The sequence below is a fragment of the Hippopotamus amphibius genome, chromosome 9 (assembly GCF_030028045.1).
Source record: "Hippopotamus amphibius kiboko isolate mHipAmp2 chromosome 9, mHipAmp2.hap2, whole genome shotgun sequence".
In the NCBI taxonomy this organism is placed as follows: domain Eukaryota; kingdom Metazoa; phylum Chordata; class Mammalia; order Artiodactyla; family Hippopotamidae; genus Hippopotamus; species Hippopotamus amphibius.
Window position 1 is genome coordinate 77,285,758 of NC_080194.1, and position 17,924 is coordinate 77,303,681.

The 17,924-nt window shown below is 45.6% G+C and overlaps 1 protein-coding gene across 5 annotated transcripts in view; it reads right to left on the reverse strand.

The window, feature by feature from the left end:
* Positions 1 to 17,924, reverse strand: part of NTM (neurotrimin) — a 926,305-nt gene that overhangs the window by 113,922 nt on the left and 794,459 nt on the right. For all 5 annotated transcript variants that reach the window (XM_057749998.1, XM_057749996.1, XM_057749995.1 and 2 more), the window contains one exon: positions 2,968 to 3,093. In XM_057749998.1, coding sequence (XP_057605981.1) covers positions 2,968 to 3,093 — 126 coding nt within the window. The remainder of the gene's footprint in view (positions 1 to 2,967; positions 3,094 to 17,924) is intronic.

Here is a 17,924-nt window from a genome sequence, read left to right on the forward strand (position 1 = left end):
CTCCAGCTCCAGTTCAGGTTGGGCAGCAGTGTGATGACAGTTCTGATCTCCAAATAATCAGTCACCAAGGAAGCGGCGCCCCGTGAGCCCCTAGGTGATCAGTTACTGCCTGGCGAGTCCCGTCAGTTTAAATCTGGGGTAGATAATCCGGACCAGGGATCTGGGAAAAGCTGCTCAGCTAAATTACTCTGATCCACAGGTAGATTCTGATTATTCTGCTCCTCTCCCCTTGATCCAGCTTCTGTTTCCATAGCAGCTAAAATGCCAGTAAAGTGGAAGCATCTGGCCCCAGGCTCAGGTAAAGTCCCCTGGGGAAAGGAGGCAGCTGGATGGCCGGGAGATGGGAAAGGACGCTAGGGCACAACGGTGGGAACCCCAGCAAGAGGAATGGAGAGGGTGCCAATGCAGAGGGGAGATTAGAGTGATTGTGAGGGGAAGAGAGAGAAAAAAGAATGACAATGTGGGATGAAACAAAATGGAAGGGGGACGTGCAGGGGCTGTGAGAGAAAGGAAAGCAGAGAACAAAAGAGAAAGCATGAAAGGGCAAGACAAAAAGAGGAGGCAGAGGAGAAGGAAAAAAGAGAAAGGGAAAGGAAGGGAAGGGAAGGGAAAGGAAGGGAAGGGAAGGGAAGGGAAGAAAAGCACACAGAGAAGGACAAAGAGCTGCAGGGCCAGAGGAGGGAAGAGGAAAAACATGAAGCGGGAGACAGACAGGACTCGCGGGACGGAGGGCGAGGTGCCTCCTGACAGAAGGAAAGTCCATGTGCCTGGGATGATGAATATGCTGGGGATGCTAAAGGCACAGACCACCCTCGTGTCTAGCGGCACTGAGGACCTGGCATTAAGCAGTGATGAACGTGTGCACCAGGGGCCAGAAAATCTGTGCATCTGGATGTCCCTCCTTGGGATGTGCCCCAGGGCCATGTCCTATCACCAATGACCTCATGCACAGTGAAGCCTCCTCCCAGGTGGTGGGCCAGTCCACGTGTAAGGTTATTCTCAATTGAGAGATTGGCAGAAACTCAAGCATCTCTCTGATTCCTTTGCTCATGGTGGTGGTGTCAGGAGCGGTGGCAAGGGACAGCTCCCAGGGTTTCAGGCCAAACACATTGAAAACCTCACCCCTCCTCTGAAAACCTCTGTAGGGCAGATTGTCACCCTGAGAGAGGGAATTGGTATCCAGGGCCCATGCATAGCTTTCAACTGATGTTTTTAATGTCCAGGTGTAGTGGACCCTGCAATGCACTGCCTTCTTCGGGAATGGAGGACGCCTGCCCCAGGGGGTAGAGAGACAGCCCTTGGCTGCAGTGCCTCATGGGGACCGTCTCATATGAAGAGAGACACCTGGCCCAGGTCACAGCCCTTCTGGGGACAGCTCAAATTCCCTAATCCCAACGGCTGTGCTGCTATAAAAGGCCACCCCCATAATCTCAATAGAGGACAATTCATCCCATCTTCAGAGTGCCCCACAGGGTCAGCAGAGATGTTCCCCTGGACAGCATCGCAACTTAACCTCTCCCTCGGCCCAACCCCGGCTCCCTCCCTCCCCTTTCACAGTTAATCCCAAAGGCACCTCCAATAAACTTCTTGCTCGCCAGTCACCTTCTCAGGGTCTGCTTTAGGGGGACTCAGCCTGCAACACCCGGCAAACCACCCCTGTGGTGCCTTTAGCAACTTTATTTTTACTTTTATTGAAGTATGAGTGAGTAACAATATTGTGTTACTTTTGGGTATGCAACAAAGTGATTCAGTTCTATATATATACATTCTTTTTCGGATTCTTTTCCCTTATAGTTTATTACAAGATATTGAATACCATTCCCTGTGCTCTACAGCAGGTCCTAGTTGTTTATCTATTTTATAGCAGTGTGTATCTCTTCTTTGGCATCTTCAACCCTGCATGTCTGAGTAATGCACTTATCTTCATATACACATGAACACACACACACACATATGTGTATATATATATATATATATACACATACTTACATAAGTATATTTCATGTTAGCCAGATATAAGCAGTGAAGTTAAGGATTTTTTTTCAGGTCTCTGCTCAAATGTCACCTTGTCAAAGGCCTTTTCCTGACCAAACCTCTTGTCCTTCTTTCAATGTATCCTGCTCCATATTTCTCATCCTTATCACCACCTATTATTAATATTATTATTTTGGTTATTCATCTTGTGAGAATGTGAGCTCATGAGAGCAGGGGCTTGTCTGTTCTGGTTCATCGCTATATCTCCAGGCACTCAGTAGACAGTTAAGAACACATGAAATAATGTAATGTACCTTGCATAAAAGCTAGCTTAATAATAAATGGCATCTTGCCTTAAATTCTAAGTTGAACGTTCAATCCATGAAAGCACAACACAACACTTAGTCCAGTCTACAAAACATCTAGGTGTTTAGACAAAGTGAATTTTGCAATTGAGTCACACATTAAGTTATATTTGCTATCTAGGATTAATTAGAGTAGAACAACAAGAAAACCACAAAAGGACTAATGGCCTAGGGACCAGATATTTGGTACTGTTGAAGCAGCATGGACTTGGAAATTTTCCTCTTAGGAATATGGCCATTCCAAGCTCTCATCCATCATTGTGTGTCTGTCTTTTCTCTCTCTTACAACAGCCAGCAACAATGCCACCAACACTGAGCTGACTCCTCCACCATCAAACATGACCAGGAAACGCCCAGAACATCTTACCACCATTCCACCTAAAAACAACTGGGATTAATTTCCCAGGGATTGGAGAGATCCTCCGGTGTGATTTCTGAAATCTTAGAGGATATGCCTGTCTTGCATCGAGAACACCGATATTCCCTGCAGAGCCATGAGCATCTTGTTATCAGGCCACCAAGAATGTGGGACTCTTGGGACCAAGTCACCAGCACCATAACCTCCTGCCACGGCCAATGATTCTCCCACTTCCTCTCATGACATGATACACCAAACTACTTCTCTTACCTTTGGGGGAGATGTGTCTCCAAGTAACAGTGGGCTCTGGTCTACCCGTTGCTATGCAGGTGAGGCTGATATTGTTGCCTTCATTGATGGAGATATCAGAAGAAATCTCTACAATTTTGGGAGATACTGTGGAGACACAACAGGTAGAAGGAAAATTAAAATCCTGCTGAAACATTTCTTTGTTGTCTTCAAATGGTAGTTGGCAGAATAACCCAGGGACGGAAATGCAGGGGCTATAGAGTCAATGAGGAGGAATCAGAGGAATCGCCTTACACGTGAAAGAAATGTCTCCCTTGGACTTCAGCGCCTATTTCCTCCTATTGAAACACAATGGCAGAGGGTCTGTAAGGGATGGTTCCACTGCAGCCCTGCAGGAACTGCTCTAGCCTCCGCCCTCTTCCTGTCTCCACTTTCACCCCCACCCACCTCCGACTCCTGCTCCACACAGCATCACCGTCATGTTTATAGGATGCAATTCTGATCATATCGCATCTCTGCCTAACACCTCCAACCACTCCTAATGCCCACCTGAGAACACCTGAGCCCCTCATCCTAGCACACCAGGCCCTTTGGAATCAAGCCCCAACCCGTTTCCACTGATATTTCCAGTGATTCCACCTCTACTTACCCCACTGTCACCCCCAACTCATCATGTCCTTCCTGATCAGCCTGCATCTGGAATCGATATTCTTCCTTCTGTCCTTTCTGGGAAACTCCCAGTCATCCCTTTAGACCCACTGTGTCACAGCTTTCCCTACCCCTACCCCTTGGCCTCCTGCACAACTCAGAGATCCTGCTCCCAGATATGTTATGTGCACCTGAAGGGGAGTCAATCACACATGACAGACGTGGTCTCTTTCTCTCAGTGTCTTAGATTAATCCCCCCAAGCAATGATGGGGTTCATCTCAATTGTAGATTTGGGGACAGAATCCCCCAACTTCGTTTAGTCTTTTGTGTTGGAGCTAGGCTTTCCTTAGGAAGCTAGGTTATATTGTGCACTTTCACATTTATGTTTTACAGCACAGCATCCCACGGGGATAGGTATATCCCACAGCACAGCCAGCAGTGTGCACCTGTCTCATCTCGGGGCTCAGAGCTAGAAGCTCATTGTTGCTGCACATCTAAGCCCAATTCTCCAGTATCATGTTCACCACTAGCAAATGTGGTGTTTGGTTCGCACACAACTACTCATTTGTCTTTTCTGCCAGTTGGTTTATAAAGTAAGGGTGTCATTTATTGGGCCCCCAAAACTCCAATTCTTGGCCCTTATCCCACTGTGCTGTGGTTATTTGCCTAGTGTCTCTCACCTCCTAGACCATGAGCTTTCTGATGACTTGAGCCAGGTCTTAGTTACATTTATATCCATAGTAAAAGTTCAACAAATATTAACAGGATGGAATTATAATGGTTGTTCACGGGAGCCACCTCTCCAACCAGCTACACGTTTGTAACAACCTTAGAACCAGGCCATTAACACGTGTCATTTCAGTTCTACCGACATTGGTTTTGACACATTAGTTCTTCACAGGTTACGGGGACCCTCCATCTGGTTCTCTTAGGCCTTGAATCAGCATGCCTCTGAGCCTTGAATCTCTTAGCCTTGAATCTCTTAGCCTTGAATCAGCATGCCTCTGAGCCACCCCCATGTGCCATTCCAGGACCCGTTATCCCCAAGGACACAGTGCCATCTCACCTGCAGGAGGCCCCAGGTAAGCTGACCATCGCCCTTATTCCCTGGATGAGGTCAAGGCCACAGCGTGACCCTCACATGAAAATCAGATTGGCTGGAACTTTCTGTGCTGGTCTTTCCTATCCTGGCACCATTCATCACTCACTCCTGATTGTGTTTGCTTTTCTCCTCCAGAAAGCGGGGGAGGGTGTCATGCAGATAGCTTCTCTTAGCCCTTGTTCCTTTCTCTCCTCCTGAAAATCGATTTCCCATCCACTTCCACACTCCACCCAACCAGGAACACTCATTAACAAGCATGTGTTGGACTTTGTTTCCTGAGCCCCAAGCCCTTGCTGCTGGTTTTGGTCTCTTAGCCTTTTTCTCCAACTGTCTAGACTGACTGGAATCGTTCAAGGCCTGGGTGAGCTGGCACCCCTTCCACGAGGTCTTCCAGATGTCCAAGGGGATGCGGCCTCTCCTTCCTAGGGACCCCAGAGCCTCCTCCATAGCATTAAAATAAATGGGCTTATGTTACCTTGTGTCATCTTTCCCTTCAGCTGTAAATCATCATAGTATAAGGTACTGCACAAGAGCCTTGCTCATCTTTTTATTTTCTGCTGTCTCCAATACCGTACCTTGCATAAAGCCAGCACCAATTAATCATTTTTAGACTTAAATATGCATGGAGTTTTGGGTAGAGAGGCAGTTGTGTGTATGTCTCTCTGTGTGTGTACGCCCTTGCACACACATATACCTGCACTCTCACAGGTATATGGCAGGAGAGACACAATGGAAGGTTCACGTGGCCAGGGCTGAGGAGTGACCATTGGCTCTAAGACCTGGGAATTCTAAGACATAGCATTGCAATTTATGGTTATATCATTTTAAAAGCTAGACTGAACCTTCCAGGAAAGAAAGATACTGGATGAGTTAATGACCGAACACTTGATTTGCTGACTATCTGAAGGATCCAAATTTTTAAGCTCTCTAAGTTCTAGAATCATTTAGATGTGATGTATTTTATTCACAGAGTTTTAACTGGGACTTTTACTTCTTGAACCCCCACCCCCGAGCCATACATTTGCCTGGCCCTGATCCTGCCCACCCTTGGCAATCACACAGCCTTGCCTGTTTCCCGGAGAACGGGCTGCCTGCAGAATGACTGTGCTGGCCTTGCAGACATCGCTTCAACTCCGCAGGTAAGTAATTTATTGATCTGTAAAGCACTCCGAGATGCTCTGCAAGGGATTATGTCACACCAACGCCACGCAATAAAATAAAAAATGATGGACTTTGTGAACACAGGGTGATTTAGGGTTTGTAGTTAGAAGTGTGCTCAAAGCACATTTTAAGTGGAAATCAGGCTGGGTAATGAATTATTCTTGCTTTGGAAGGGCTTACTGGGAGTTCATTTTCCTGGCTTCTTACATGATAGCTAATCTGCTAATCATACACTAGAGAACAATGGACTGTCCCCAAGTAGAAGAGAAGGTAGTTTGGGCCAAGCTGTCAGCACAGTGAGTATATCAAATGAGACAATCACACCTCATGCTTGGAAGAATCATCTAGAATTGTCTCCCTCCACTAACAATTGGAACATACCCAACTCACGAAGTTGAAGTTGGTGAAATGCTTGCTGGCCTTTCAATCCTGCCTCAGAGTATAGCATGAAGGTGGCAAATTGCCCTCTAGATGAAATTGAAAGGTAAACCATTCACAGCCTAGAGCTGAGGTGGTTTGACCAGAGGTACAATCCCAATTACCAGACCCAAACTAACACAGTGTCTAAGATGCTAGGAGATTAGAAGTATCATCTTCTAGGTGGCAGCTTCTAACACGTTGTCAATATTTAAAATTAAACTGAATTGACAAGGATGCACTGTGGTCTTAGCTAGTCCATGTTCATGAAAAAATTTTGGCCCACTGAGATAGGGCTACTTATATTTTTATATTGTTTCCATGGCTACATCCTGCATCTTACCTCGTGTCATCATGCAGGCTGTTAGAACCATACTAGGGCTGCTTTGTTTTCATTCATTCAATCACACATTCATTCATTTACGCGTTCATCAGTATTCACTGGGCACTTCCATATACTGGTGTTGTGCTTAGCCTTAAGGGCATGACACGAAAAAGACACAGTGCTTGTCCTCAAGGAGTCCACACTCTAGAGATGCAAAAAACAGGAATGGAAGCAAACTGCTTTAATGTATTGTGACATAGAAGGACAGATAAGGTGTTGAGGAAAGGCAGAGGAGAGACACCCTAGCTTGCCTGGAGATGGATGTCAAGGAAGGAGCCTTGGATATGAGACATCTAAGACAAGCCCCAGAAGACAAGTAAAAATTAATCAGTTCTGAGGAGGAAAGGCATTCTAGGCAAAGGAGGTGATGTTAGAAAAATACTATTATTAAGACACTTGGTGGCCGGGCATAATTATTAATGGAAGAATAGCTACTGGAGGAGGTAGGGCCAAAAGTCACTCAACAAACACTGAGGGAACACCTGCTGTATACACACGGCGGGTTGGGTATGTGCATGACATGCAGAAATGCACACAGTTTGCGGGGTCTCTATGAACTTACGATCTGTTTGGGGAAACAGGGCATGTAAACATCCCAGAGTGTTGCAGGGTTGTGTGTGATCGGACGCTGGAAGGCTGGTGCAGACACTAAGTTCACTGAGTTAGTGAGAGGGAGGATCACAGCGAGTAGCGGTGTCGGCATGGCTTCTCCTGCGCTACAGCGTCTAGTCTGGGTACCAACAAAGGAGAAACGGCCATGTCGGCGGAGGAAGGGAAGCTGCTTCAAGTGGGACAGAAGTGCATGGGCACAGATGGGAAGACAGAAACCCAAAATGCCTGTAAGGATGCAACGTCTACTCAGCACCGGAGGTGATGGAGAACAGTGGTCCAGATCCTGGCGCTACTATGTTCAAGCTGGGCTGCCTTGCCCCAGTCACCTCACCTCTCTGTGCCTCATGTCCTCATGTCATGAAGCCAACAGCATGGATCTTACAGGGTTCTTCTGAGGATTTAGGGGTAAGTTTATGAAATGCACTTACAGAAGCTCTAAGCGATGTGAAGTATCCAATAAGTGAGTATTAGTACTCTGTGTGCTTGGCAGACATGTTATGTCATGTCAGCACAGAACGGAAAGTGGATACATTCTAACTGACTCGAGGAAGAATGCGGTACAAGGTCGATGAGGTAAACTAGAGCCAGATTATGGACCAGCCTGAGTGGCCAGGCCCTTCCTGGGTTTGAACTCTATCCTACAGGCAATGGCAAACATTTGAAATTGTTTAAAAAAGAAAGGAGATTGGGATTGACATACACACATTACTATATATAAAAAAGATAACAAGGACCTGCTGTACAGCACAGGGAAGTCTACTCAATACTCTGTAATGACCTATGTGGGAAAAGAATCTAAAAAAGAGTGGATATATGTGTATGTATAACTGATTCACTTTGCTGTACACCTGAAACGAACACAACATTGGAAATCAACTATACTCCCATACAAATATTTTAAAAATTTAAAAAGGAATACTATATATACTGTATAGTGTGTGTGTGTGTACTTTAAGCAAAATAATTTGGTAACAGTGTGTCAGAGGGAATGGGTAGACAGAAATTGGAGTCAGAGAAATCAATTTCTGCGAGTGATATTCAAGGCCTGGGTTAAAGCCTGGGCTCTGTAAGGGTGGAAAGAAAAGGATGGGCTTGAAAGCAACACCAAAGACAAGCTGCCAGTGCCTGATGCTGCCTGGATGGGGGTTCAGGAGCACGGAGTCGAACGTGAAAGCCATTTTGTTTCACGGCAGCTGGATGGCTGAGCTGGCAGATCCCTTACATTATATAAATAGTGTCTTCAGGGGAGAACATTAATTGGATTCTGTTTTAGACAAGCTGAGGGTGATGATAAGGGACCAATAGGTTGGCAGAACTATGCTGTTGGCAGCTGGGATCACACAGCCTAAGCTCTGGGTGAGCCTGAAATCTGCGAAGAGCCCCAGGTTCCTTAAAAAAGGCCTTCAGCTTATTTCCACACTGATGGATGCGACGTCTCTGCTGACGTTTGAGGTCTGAATCTAGAGAGATCAAGAAGTGGTTAGGTTATGTTTGGAAAGAAAGGCAGAGGTCCCCTGAGCCACACTCTTTGGATAGAATTCCACATTTAATATATTATGTTAAGGTTTAATCTGGCTCTTATTGAATTTTAATTCAAATGTGTAAATAATTAAATAACATAATTATTAAAACAGTATTCTAGGGAACTTCCCCACTCTTCATGTAGCCTCCACTGCCCAGGTATTAAGTTCTAATAATTATGTCATTAATAAATAGCAATTTGCTGTTTTTAGCACACAGTAGATATCCTATTAAAACCAAATTAAGATGCTTTATTAAGCCCTTCACGGTCCTGTGGGGCTGAGGATGCACAGAAGCAGCTTGGACCAGTTTCCTCTGCAGGACACGGGCAGATCTATGCATCCCAGATGCTGCCTTTGCTGCTGGTGGCACGTCACCCCCGCCACGTGCCACCTCTCTGCAGTGGAGATCTGAGATGCCCATGGCGGCTCGGGACAGTTTCACAGCAAGGGCTGCATCACAGCTAAGGCCTTGGGACCTTTGCCTTTACAGGAAAAAAGGAGCCATCTGGAATACCCTCGACTTCCCTGGTATCCAGACCCCACAGAGACACCCAGGCCTGGGTCCATAACCTGTTGCATGAATGTCCACTCCACTGGCCTCCTTTCCTCCTGAAACACCCAGCCATTCTTTGGTCCTTTATATTTTCCTCTCTCCCTGCTCTTTACCTGGCTGGGTCTGTCTTGTTCTTTAAATCTTGGCTCCTCCATGAAGCCTCCCTTGACCATCTTTCCCAAAGTAGAAGAAGTAGAACTCGCCATACCAGATCATTGCATATGGTCTGTTCTCCCAAGTAAGATGTAAGCCCAGCTGGTTGTCTTGTTCACTGAAGTGTTCTGCACACACCATGATGTTTGAACACAGTTTGTGTTCAACACGTAGTTTTTGAATGAATAAACGAGAGTGTTTTGACAAGGCTGTATGGAAATGCAGGTACATTGAAATGACTAAACTTCAACATCTTTGAAAAGCCCTTGAAGACTCTCGGCATGTATAATAATGTCAACGGTTACTATTTATTAAATACCTGCTGTATAACTGGTGTTCTACATATATTATCCTCACTTTATCTTACCTCTGCATTAACCCCACAAATAGCTATTATTTCTAAGCAGACCAACTGTCCTGGTTTACCAGGAACTAATGAGTCTCCTAGAACACAGGACTTTCAGTGCTAAAAGCAGAAAAGTTCTAGGCAAATGGAGACACATTGGTAACAATAAACCTAACCCTTCCCACATTTTACAGATGAGGATACATCTGTTTAGAGAGGTCAAGGAAGCGTTCGAGGACATGCAACTGAAAATCGTAGTTTCAGGCTGTTTTCTTTTTTTCATCAGGGGATAGATGGGTTAGAAAGAGAACAAATTCATATTGAATCACGGATGCATACATTAAAAAAGACAGAAACGAACGATTTACACATATGCACTGAGACTGAACTTCTGTTGTGCATTAGATGTTTTACAGGAAGTTTGACTTCATTTTTGATTTAATCTCACAAGAGTCCTATGAGGCAGTACCATAATTATTCCAATTTACAGATAAGGAAACTAAGGCTTCATGAGCTTTTAGTGATGTGCTCCAGGTTATCTAGATAGCAAGTGTTGAAGGTGGGACCAGAAGGCAGATTATGTCTGATCCCAAATGCATTCTCTCCATACAGAGTTTGTGCAGTGGAGTGCACACACCCAGCGTGGGGTTCTCTGGGTCTGGGGTCTTGCTGACTCACCCTCCCACATGGGGCACCCTGCTTTGCTCCTCCATGTGACCACCCGTCTGCCCACAGTGCCTCTAGGAAAGGGGAGCCCTCCCTGTCATTTCTATATAGCATTGTTCTCTATCAGGAGAGTGGGTGGGAGAATTTCATCAATATATTTTTGGAGCTTGCAGCATTTGCATGGCTATCTTGTCATCCTCCCTGTTCTATCACAGGCACTTCCTAATCAACCTCCTCCTGCCCATCGTCCTCTCACTGTGCACTGGAGCAGGGGGACACAGCCTCCCGGGGGCTTGCACTTGAGGCAGAGCTGTAGCTGCTGCTTCCTGCAACCAGGGGTCCTCGTTGTCTCCATATCATGACAGAGAAACGATCAATCAATCCCACTGCAGAGTCCACTGAGAGGTGAGGTGTTTCTTTGGCTTATTTTGACTGAAAAGACTAGTCAGTCTGTCCTTTCTTCCTTCCTTCTCCCCTTCTTCCTACTTCCCAAGGTAAATATTTGTATAACAGGACACATATTCCAGTATTGTGGAATATGTCAGATGTCTTTCGATAGAAGCCCAAGTTTTGCATCAGAAGACCATTAAGCCCAGACCTGACAATTACTAGCTGTATAAACTCATGTAAATCACTTAACTCTCCAATTATTTTAATTATATCAATACCTATCTTGCCTTTTTAAAACACATGTTCTGTGGATCAAACTGTGAGAAATCACATTTTAAACATAAAATACTATTCAAATGTGATTTATTACTAAAAACATGTATCTCTAGAGACCACGAGGAGGATAAATGTAGACGTTAGGTACAGTGCCGGGCAGGGGGTGGTGCTTGGGTTTAGAGACTGAGATGGGTTGGACAGCCCCCCAAGTGGGTGCTGACCACTTCTTCAGATGTGCTAGCGGTTCCGAGATAAATAGCATCTTGAAGTGAGGACACAGGAGGTAGTGTGGGATAGGGATTTGCAAGAGGACCCTCCCCCCAGCCAGCACTGTGCCTGCTGTCTCCGCTTTCCAGAAGGGAAAGGTTAGATTCCAGATATTCCAAAGCCCAAATTAGAGTCTGAAAATGCAGAGAACTCCATGATGACACAGCCTCAGGCGGGTTGTTATTTCTTTTACCAGAATCATTTTGTCATTTCTTACATCTCATTCTCTCTCTCTCTCTCCATATTAAAACCATTCGTGTTTGCAGGGAAAACCAGGAAGCCTGGGGAGAAAAGCTAGTGATTTATTCGGGATTAGTCATAAACCACTGCTTCTGAAGTTCGGAATTTGTTCCTTTCAGGATCAGCTGAAATGTGGACGCTTTTATGAGCTCTGCTCCCTGACCCAGTTTGGTCATCTCTGATAGAGACGTAGCAGAGGAGGGTAAACACGTGCAGGCCCCACTGCACGCTCCCCTGCTTCTGGGCACATTGGCAGAAACTGAATTTCACAGCAACCGACCTGTCACCATGAGTGCTCCGTTATATTTGGCAACAACCTAGAAATTGCTAAGAATGCTCTCTTTATCAATTGTCTAATGTGGGGAGGTAAGGTAATTACTGCTAATCACGATATCCAGACAGGGCGAACTGTTTTCCAGCTCTAGTGTGATGGTGCCTGCTTTGGGTTGAAGGCACGGGACTGGCTTCCTGCTCCACACCCTGATCTGCGCCAGCTCTCTAGGGACCAGTTCACAAAAGGAGGAGAGACGGGATGGTGCGGGAAGGACCATGAACACCTTGTATGCCGAGCGCTTGGCCAGGGCTTAACATCTGCTGCTTCCTTTTCAATCCTCTTGGTAGCTCCCAGGCATGTCCCCCGTTGTGTAGTAAAGACCCTGAAACTCAGAGACATAATGCAGCTAACCCAAGGTCCTCATACAGGAAGTCAGGCAGACTGCAGATCCTTTAACAAAGTGTCCCTACAAAAATCAACTAAAATGTACACAAACGGGTCCTCAGAAATGAAAATGATGGTACAAAAAATGGAATCAGTTAAGAATGTGATTCACCTACATGATTTCACAAGAAAAATTGAAAAAATAAAAATAAAAAGGAGAAACCCAGGGCAATATTACTTTTTTATTATTCCTCATGGAAGAGAATTAATGTTTGTCATATACCTAATAAGTACTAGATACCACCCATTTATTTTCCTATTTAATCCAGAACACTGAGGCTGTCACCAGCTCCTAAACTGATCAAAGCCAGTGAACTAGGAAGTGGCAGATCTCAGACCTAAGCTCTGCCTACAGGGTTTTGGGATCGAATGAAATATGTCCTATAACTGAAAGCACATAGTGAACTGCTAACCACGCTGCAGAGGAATACTGCTGCGATTGAGATAACGCAGAGTCCAGTCAATTCAAGGTCAACTGCATCACTGTCTGCTGTGAAAGCCAACCTAGAAGGGCTGACCAGGATTTCCTGACAGCACACCTAGAACAAGGTTTCTTCACACCATCTCAGAGGTAGAGGCTGGTAAGATGCTTCCGCTCCCTCCTGTTTCTAATTTCTTTTCACCAGGAATTGTCTCTTCCTGCTGGCCCCAGCAGTCAGAGCCTCCTCATATGCTTGGAGGCCCTGCCCCCAGGCCTCTTACAGCAGATTCTTTTTCTGCCTTGGCATCTGGCATCTTCCAGTGGGTCACACTTTCCACAGCAGGCACGCAGCTGATGCCCATGAAAGCAGAGGGGCCAGTTAAGGACAGCTACCCAAGTGTGGCTGCCGCTCATACCGTATCCCAGACCCCATCCTCCAGACAGACTTTTTGCACAAGCTGCCAAAGATCTGCAGAGAAAGGAGGACCAGCCCATATCTGGCTCAGGACACACTGCTGGGCCCCCCAGGGCAGCCTTGGCCTTAGCTACAGGGACCCTTTACATACTTCAGGTTTAGATCCTATGATTCTTACGCTGCCACAGCATTTTCAACAGGGGTCATTTTTCTCCCCCTTCTGGAAGATGTTCACTAACTCTGCCCCTTCGATGTTCTTGCTTCTGCTCAGAAACCCACTTTGTGGAGAGAAGAAAGGTCTTTCTACAATAGTCAGCACTGTCACCAGACCCCGGGATGAACTTCACATGTGGCCATGCTGCGAGTAAACAATATGCAAATGTGCCTGTACATGTCACCATAATCTCCTGGACTCCTGGCAATGATCCTCTTTGTTCAGACTCTCCTCTTGCCCTTAAGAGCTGCCCAGGAGAGCAGGTTCCAATCACTCCCTTCTCCAGGCTGGCCCCATCCAGGTCAGATGGAGGCAAAGGGGCAATGGGGCAGGGCAGGGATGGACCCCCTGCCTCCCGGGGGCCCTGCGCCCAGCTCTGCAGAAGCTGGCATCTCCAGGCTGTCAATCTGCTGGCTGCCAGCAGTGCCATGATCACTTCCATTCTCAGCTGCCTTGATGGCATCACCAGCACTTTAATTCTTAATTGCCTAAAAGCACTGGTAGTTATACGCTCAAGCACAAGCTATAAAACTATGTGTAGCAGGGAATTGTGCTGACTGCAGCGGGAAGGTGGCCGCAGGGTCCTCCCCATCCTGCCTTGACCACCGTGTGGTCCAAATTCTTCCACAGACCTTTTTCCTTCCCTTAAGCACCTGCAAGGTTAAGTTCAGAGGAAGATGGACAGCCCTGAGGGGAGTTTCTGCCTCTCTCCATCCAAGTACCGATGTTGCTGACATCGAAATGAAACCGTGAGTTATACCCACTCTCCCTGTGACCATCATCTTTGGAAATAATTAAGGCCAGTGGAAGGAACATCTCATTATCTGGCCTTGAATCCAGAAGCCGGGGAAGTGGCCCCACTGCTGTGCAAAGTAACTTGTCAGTTGGTTTTAAGCTGAGTTTTTGTTCCAAGGTCTTATTGCCACTAAATCCCTCATAAAGGTTATGGTCTGCGAACAGATCAAGGTGAAGCCTCTTCCCCTCTAGGATGAGGGTTGGAGACGTGGGCTGGTCTATTTGAAGCTACAAGTTCTTGGCTCTGTGAATCCTCCTGTGAAATGCCAGGGATCCGGGGCCAGGGAGGGAGCACGGTTGGAAAAAGAAAAAAAGTTCCAACAAGACTCCTGTTAATCCAAAGCTTGTCAAACACATCACCTAGAAACACTGAATGTCTTTATTAGATTATTTTATCTCCCCCCGAGACTGGGGGACGCCACCAGTTGCTTCTCGGTGGAAGTGCCATCATCCAGAAACTAATTAAAGGCTACGCGAGAAGCTGGGTCTCTCACACTCCGGAGAACAAGATGCATTAGCAACCCAAGTTAAAAAAATATCACAAGCGAACTTTATATCAAAAAGGGCAAGTTGGGAATTTGACAATAACTCTCTTTCTCCCTCATCAGCTCACAGCAGGCGGAAGTGGGCCCATCAGGATGTCAGTGAATCTTGACAGGAGGCCGTCTGCTCTCTGGCACCACTCAGGAGGGGAGCTCTCCTCTCCTGGTACGTGGGGAAGGAGGGCGCCTGACCACTTACTATTGGACGTACAGCCATATGGTCTCCTTGCCAACATCCTCCCTCATGCACAAGAGCTGCAAGAGATGTGTGTGTGTCTGAATAACATTGATCAGCGCACAAAGAGCCTCATCTTCCCCTTCTCCTCCAGGTTATCCTGGGGATTCAATGAGGTCATACACACAGGAGCCTAGAATAATACCGGGTATATAGTATGTACTCAATGAAAGAGAGCAATGTGGCCTCTTGTTATCTTTATTTAATTGTTCAATAGACAATTTCACTTACCATGTCCCAAGTAGAGTTCTAGATTCCTCATCTCCCTGTCCTAATGGTCCCCTCCTAGTTAATGACGCCATCATCTACCTAAGTGTCCAGGACAAAGACATAGGAATCGTTCATTTCTCCCTTTCCTTCAATTTCGATATCCAGCTATTAAGTTTCATTGGCTTTGTCTCAAAAATAACCCTCATGCTGTCTTGATACATTCTCTTCTCTTTTTTTCTACATTCCATTTTCTGCATCACAGGTGGACTAATTAAAAACCACAACAACAGAAATCAAATCATATCATCCCCTGTTTAAAAACCTCTCACGGAGGCTGGCTGCCCTTAGAATGATACTCAAAGTTCACATCATGTCTCGAAGACTCAGCATAGCTGGCCCCTGACGAGCTCTGACCTTAGCGTGACTGCTTTGCCCAGAATTCACTCAACTCCAGTCCCTGGACCTGCCATCTGCCCCTGGAAGGTGCCCAGCTGGTCCTTCCTCCAGGCCTTGCAGTTTCTGTTCCTTCCCTGAAATGCTCTGTCCCCAGATCTCCATGTGGATACTTGTTTGTCACTCAGTTCTCATTTCAGTTGTCACCTACTCTGCATCCTTCCTGAGCACAATGTCTTAAAGAGCTCCCTGCCCCCTGCCAGCATCTACTTTAGTTAGTTTATGGCTCCTATCCATTCTCTGAAGTTCTCATTTATGCATTTAGTGTTGTTGTTTATCTCTTCTCATTAGAACCAAAACTCCATCCTTCCCCTCTGTATCTCTGTCACCCAGAGCAGTGCCCTGCACATGGCAGGGACTCAGTACATGCATGTTGAAGACATGAACTTTCTTGGTCAGAATCAATTTCTCCAATCTTCATCCTCTTGCAGTTCTTTGTTCAAAACACTCCCATAACAAACCCTCCTGCACTGCTGGCGGGAACGTAAATTGGTGTAGCCACTATGGAGAACAGTATGGAGGTTCCTTTAAAAACTAAAAATAGAATTACCATGGGATCCAGTGATTCCACTCCTGAGCATATATCCAGACAAAACCATAATTCAAAGATACATGCACCCCTATGTTCATAGCAGCAGTACTCACAATAGCCAAGACAAGGAAACAACCTGAATGTCCATCAACAGATGAGTGTATGAAGAAAATGTGGTGTATATACAACAGAATGCTACTCAGCTGTTAAAAAGAATGAAATAATGCCATTTTCAGCAACATGGATGGACCTAGAGATTATCATACCAAGTGAAGTATATCAGACAGAGAAAGACAAGTACTATATGATATGATTTGTATGTAGAATTTAAAATATGATGCAAATGAACTTATCTACTAAACAGAAACAGACTCACAGACAAAGAAAACAGACTTGTGGTTGTCAAGGGGGAGGGGAGTGGAGGAGGGAAGGATTTGGAGTTTGGGATTAGCAGATGCAAACTATCATATAGAGAATGTACAGCACAGCTAACTATATTCAATATCCTGCAATAAACAATAATGGAAAAGAATATGAAGAAGAATGTATATATGTATGTATAACTGAATCACTTTGCTGTACAACAGAAATTAACACAACATTGTAAATCAACTATACTTGGGTAAAATAAATTGAAAAAAGGCCTCCCACACAGCACATCATATTCTGCCTTGGTAATTGCCAGTACATGGACATTGCACCCTGGCTGGACTATGTGACCCATAAGGAAAGCTCTATCATGTCTTTAGTTTTCTATCTTTCCCCTTTGTGTGCCCCAGTGTGGAGCAGGGTTCCTTGCAAACAGGAGGGACACAACAAGTGATTGTTGACTCATATGTTTGAACAAATCATACTTATATTTCCTGTGGCTCCCTGGTAGTAAAAGTCATATTTCTGGTAAAAGTTTCCATGGACAACCTGTTACTGCCACACGCACCCCGGAGCCACACACATGTCCTGTGTGTGCACACACACCTCTCTGTTGTGAATCAGAGGGCAAGGCAGCTGTATCTCCTATTTTGGAATTTGCTGCTTGTTATGAAGCCACAGAAAGTGTTGATGTGCTTCTGTGATGGCCAGGCTCTGCATCTTCTGAGGCACCAGGACATCAAAGAAAACAATGGCCTACGGGCTGCTCTGCTTTCACAGAGAAGGGTGTGTAGAGTAGCACGGAAAAGCTAAACAAAAACCTGTCAGTGGGCAATACATTAAAAATAGGTCTGTGCTACTGAGGATAAATCAGTAACTTTAATACTCCTCCCCATCTTCAAGGAACACTGGACAGGTGTCTCCAAGCTGAAGTATTAGTTAAAAAGTTGGCCTTTAAATTACATTTGGGCTATTTCTTTTCTGGCTGGCTGTATTTTTTGTGATCTATCTAGAGGCTTAGAAAGACACACAGAAAAATAAATCTCAGTTCCATTAAGCACACACTCTGGACTTGCATATTTGTTCTTATCTGTGGCCCCTCTTTCCTTCTACCCTCTCCGACCCCCGCAAACTTCCCCCCACCATCAAACACCGGCCCCGGGAAATGTTTACGATTGCTCCAGACACTGATACGGATCTAAGTCCCTGTAATGACCGTTCATCATAGGCAGACTTCTTTTTTTATGAAGCTATAGTGCTCATACCCCAGGAATCCTAGACTCCAGATATAAACTCATATACGCTTATTTCTATAGTCAAAATGGGGGGCAAGG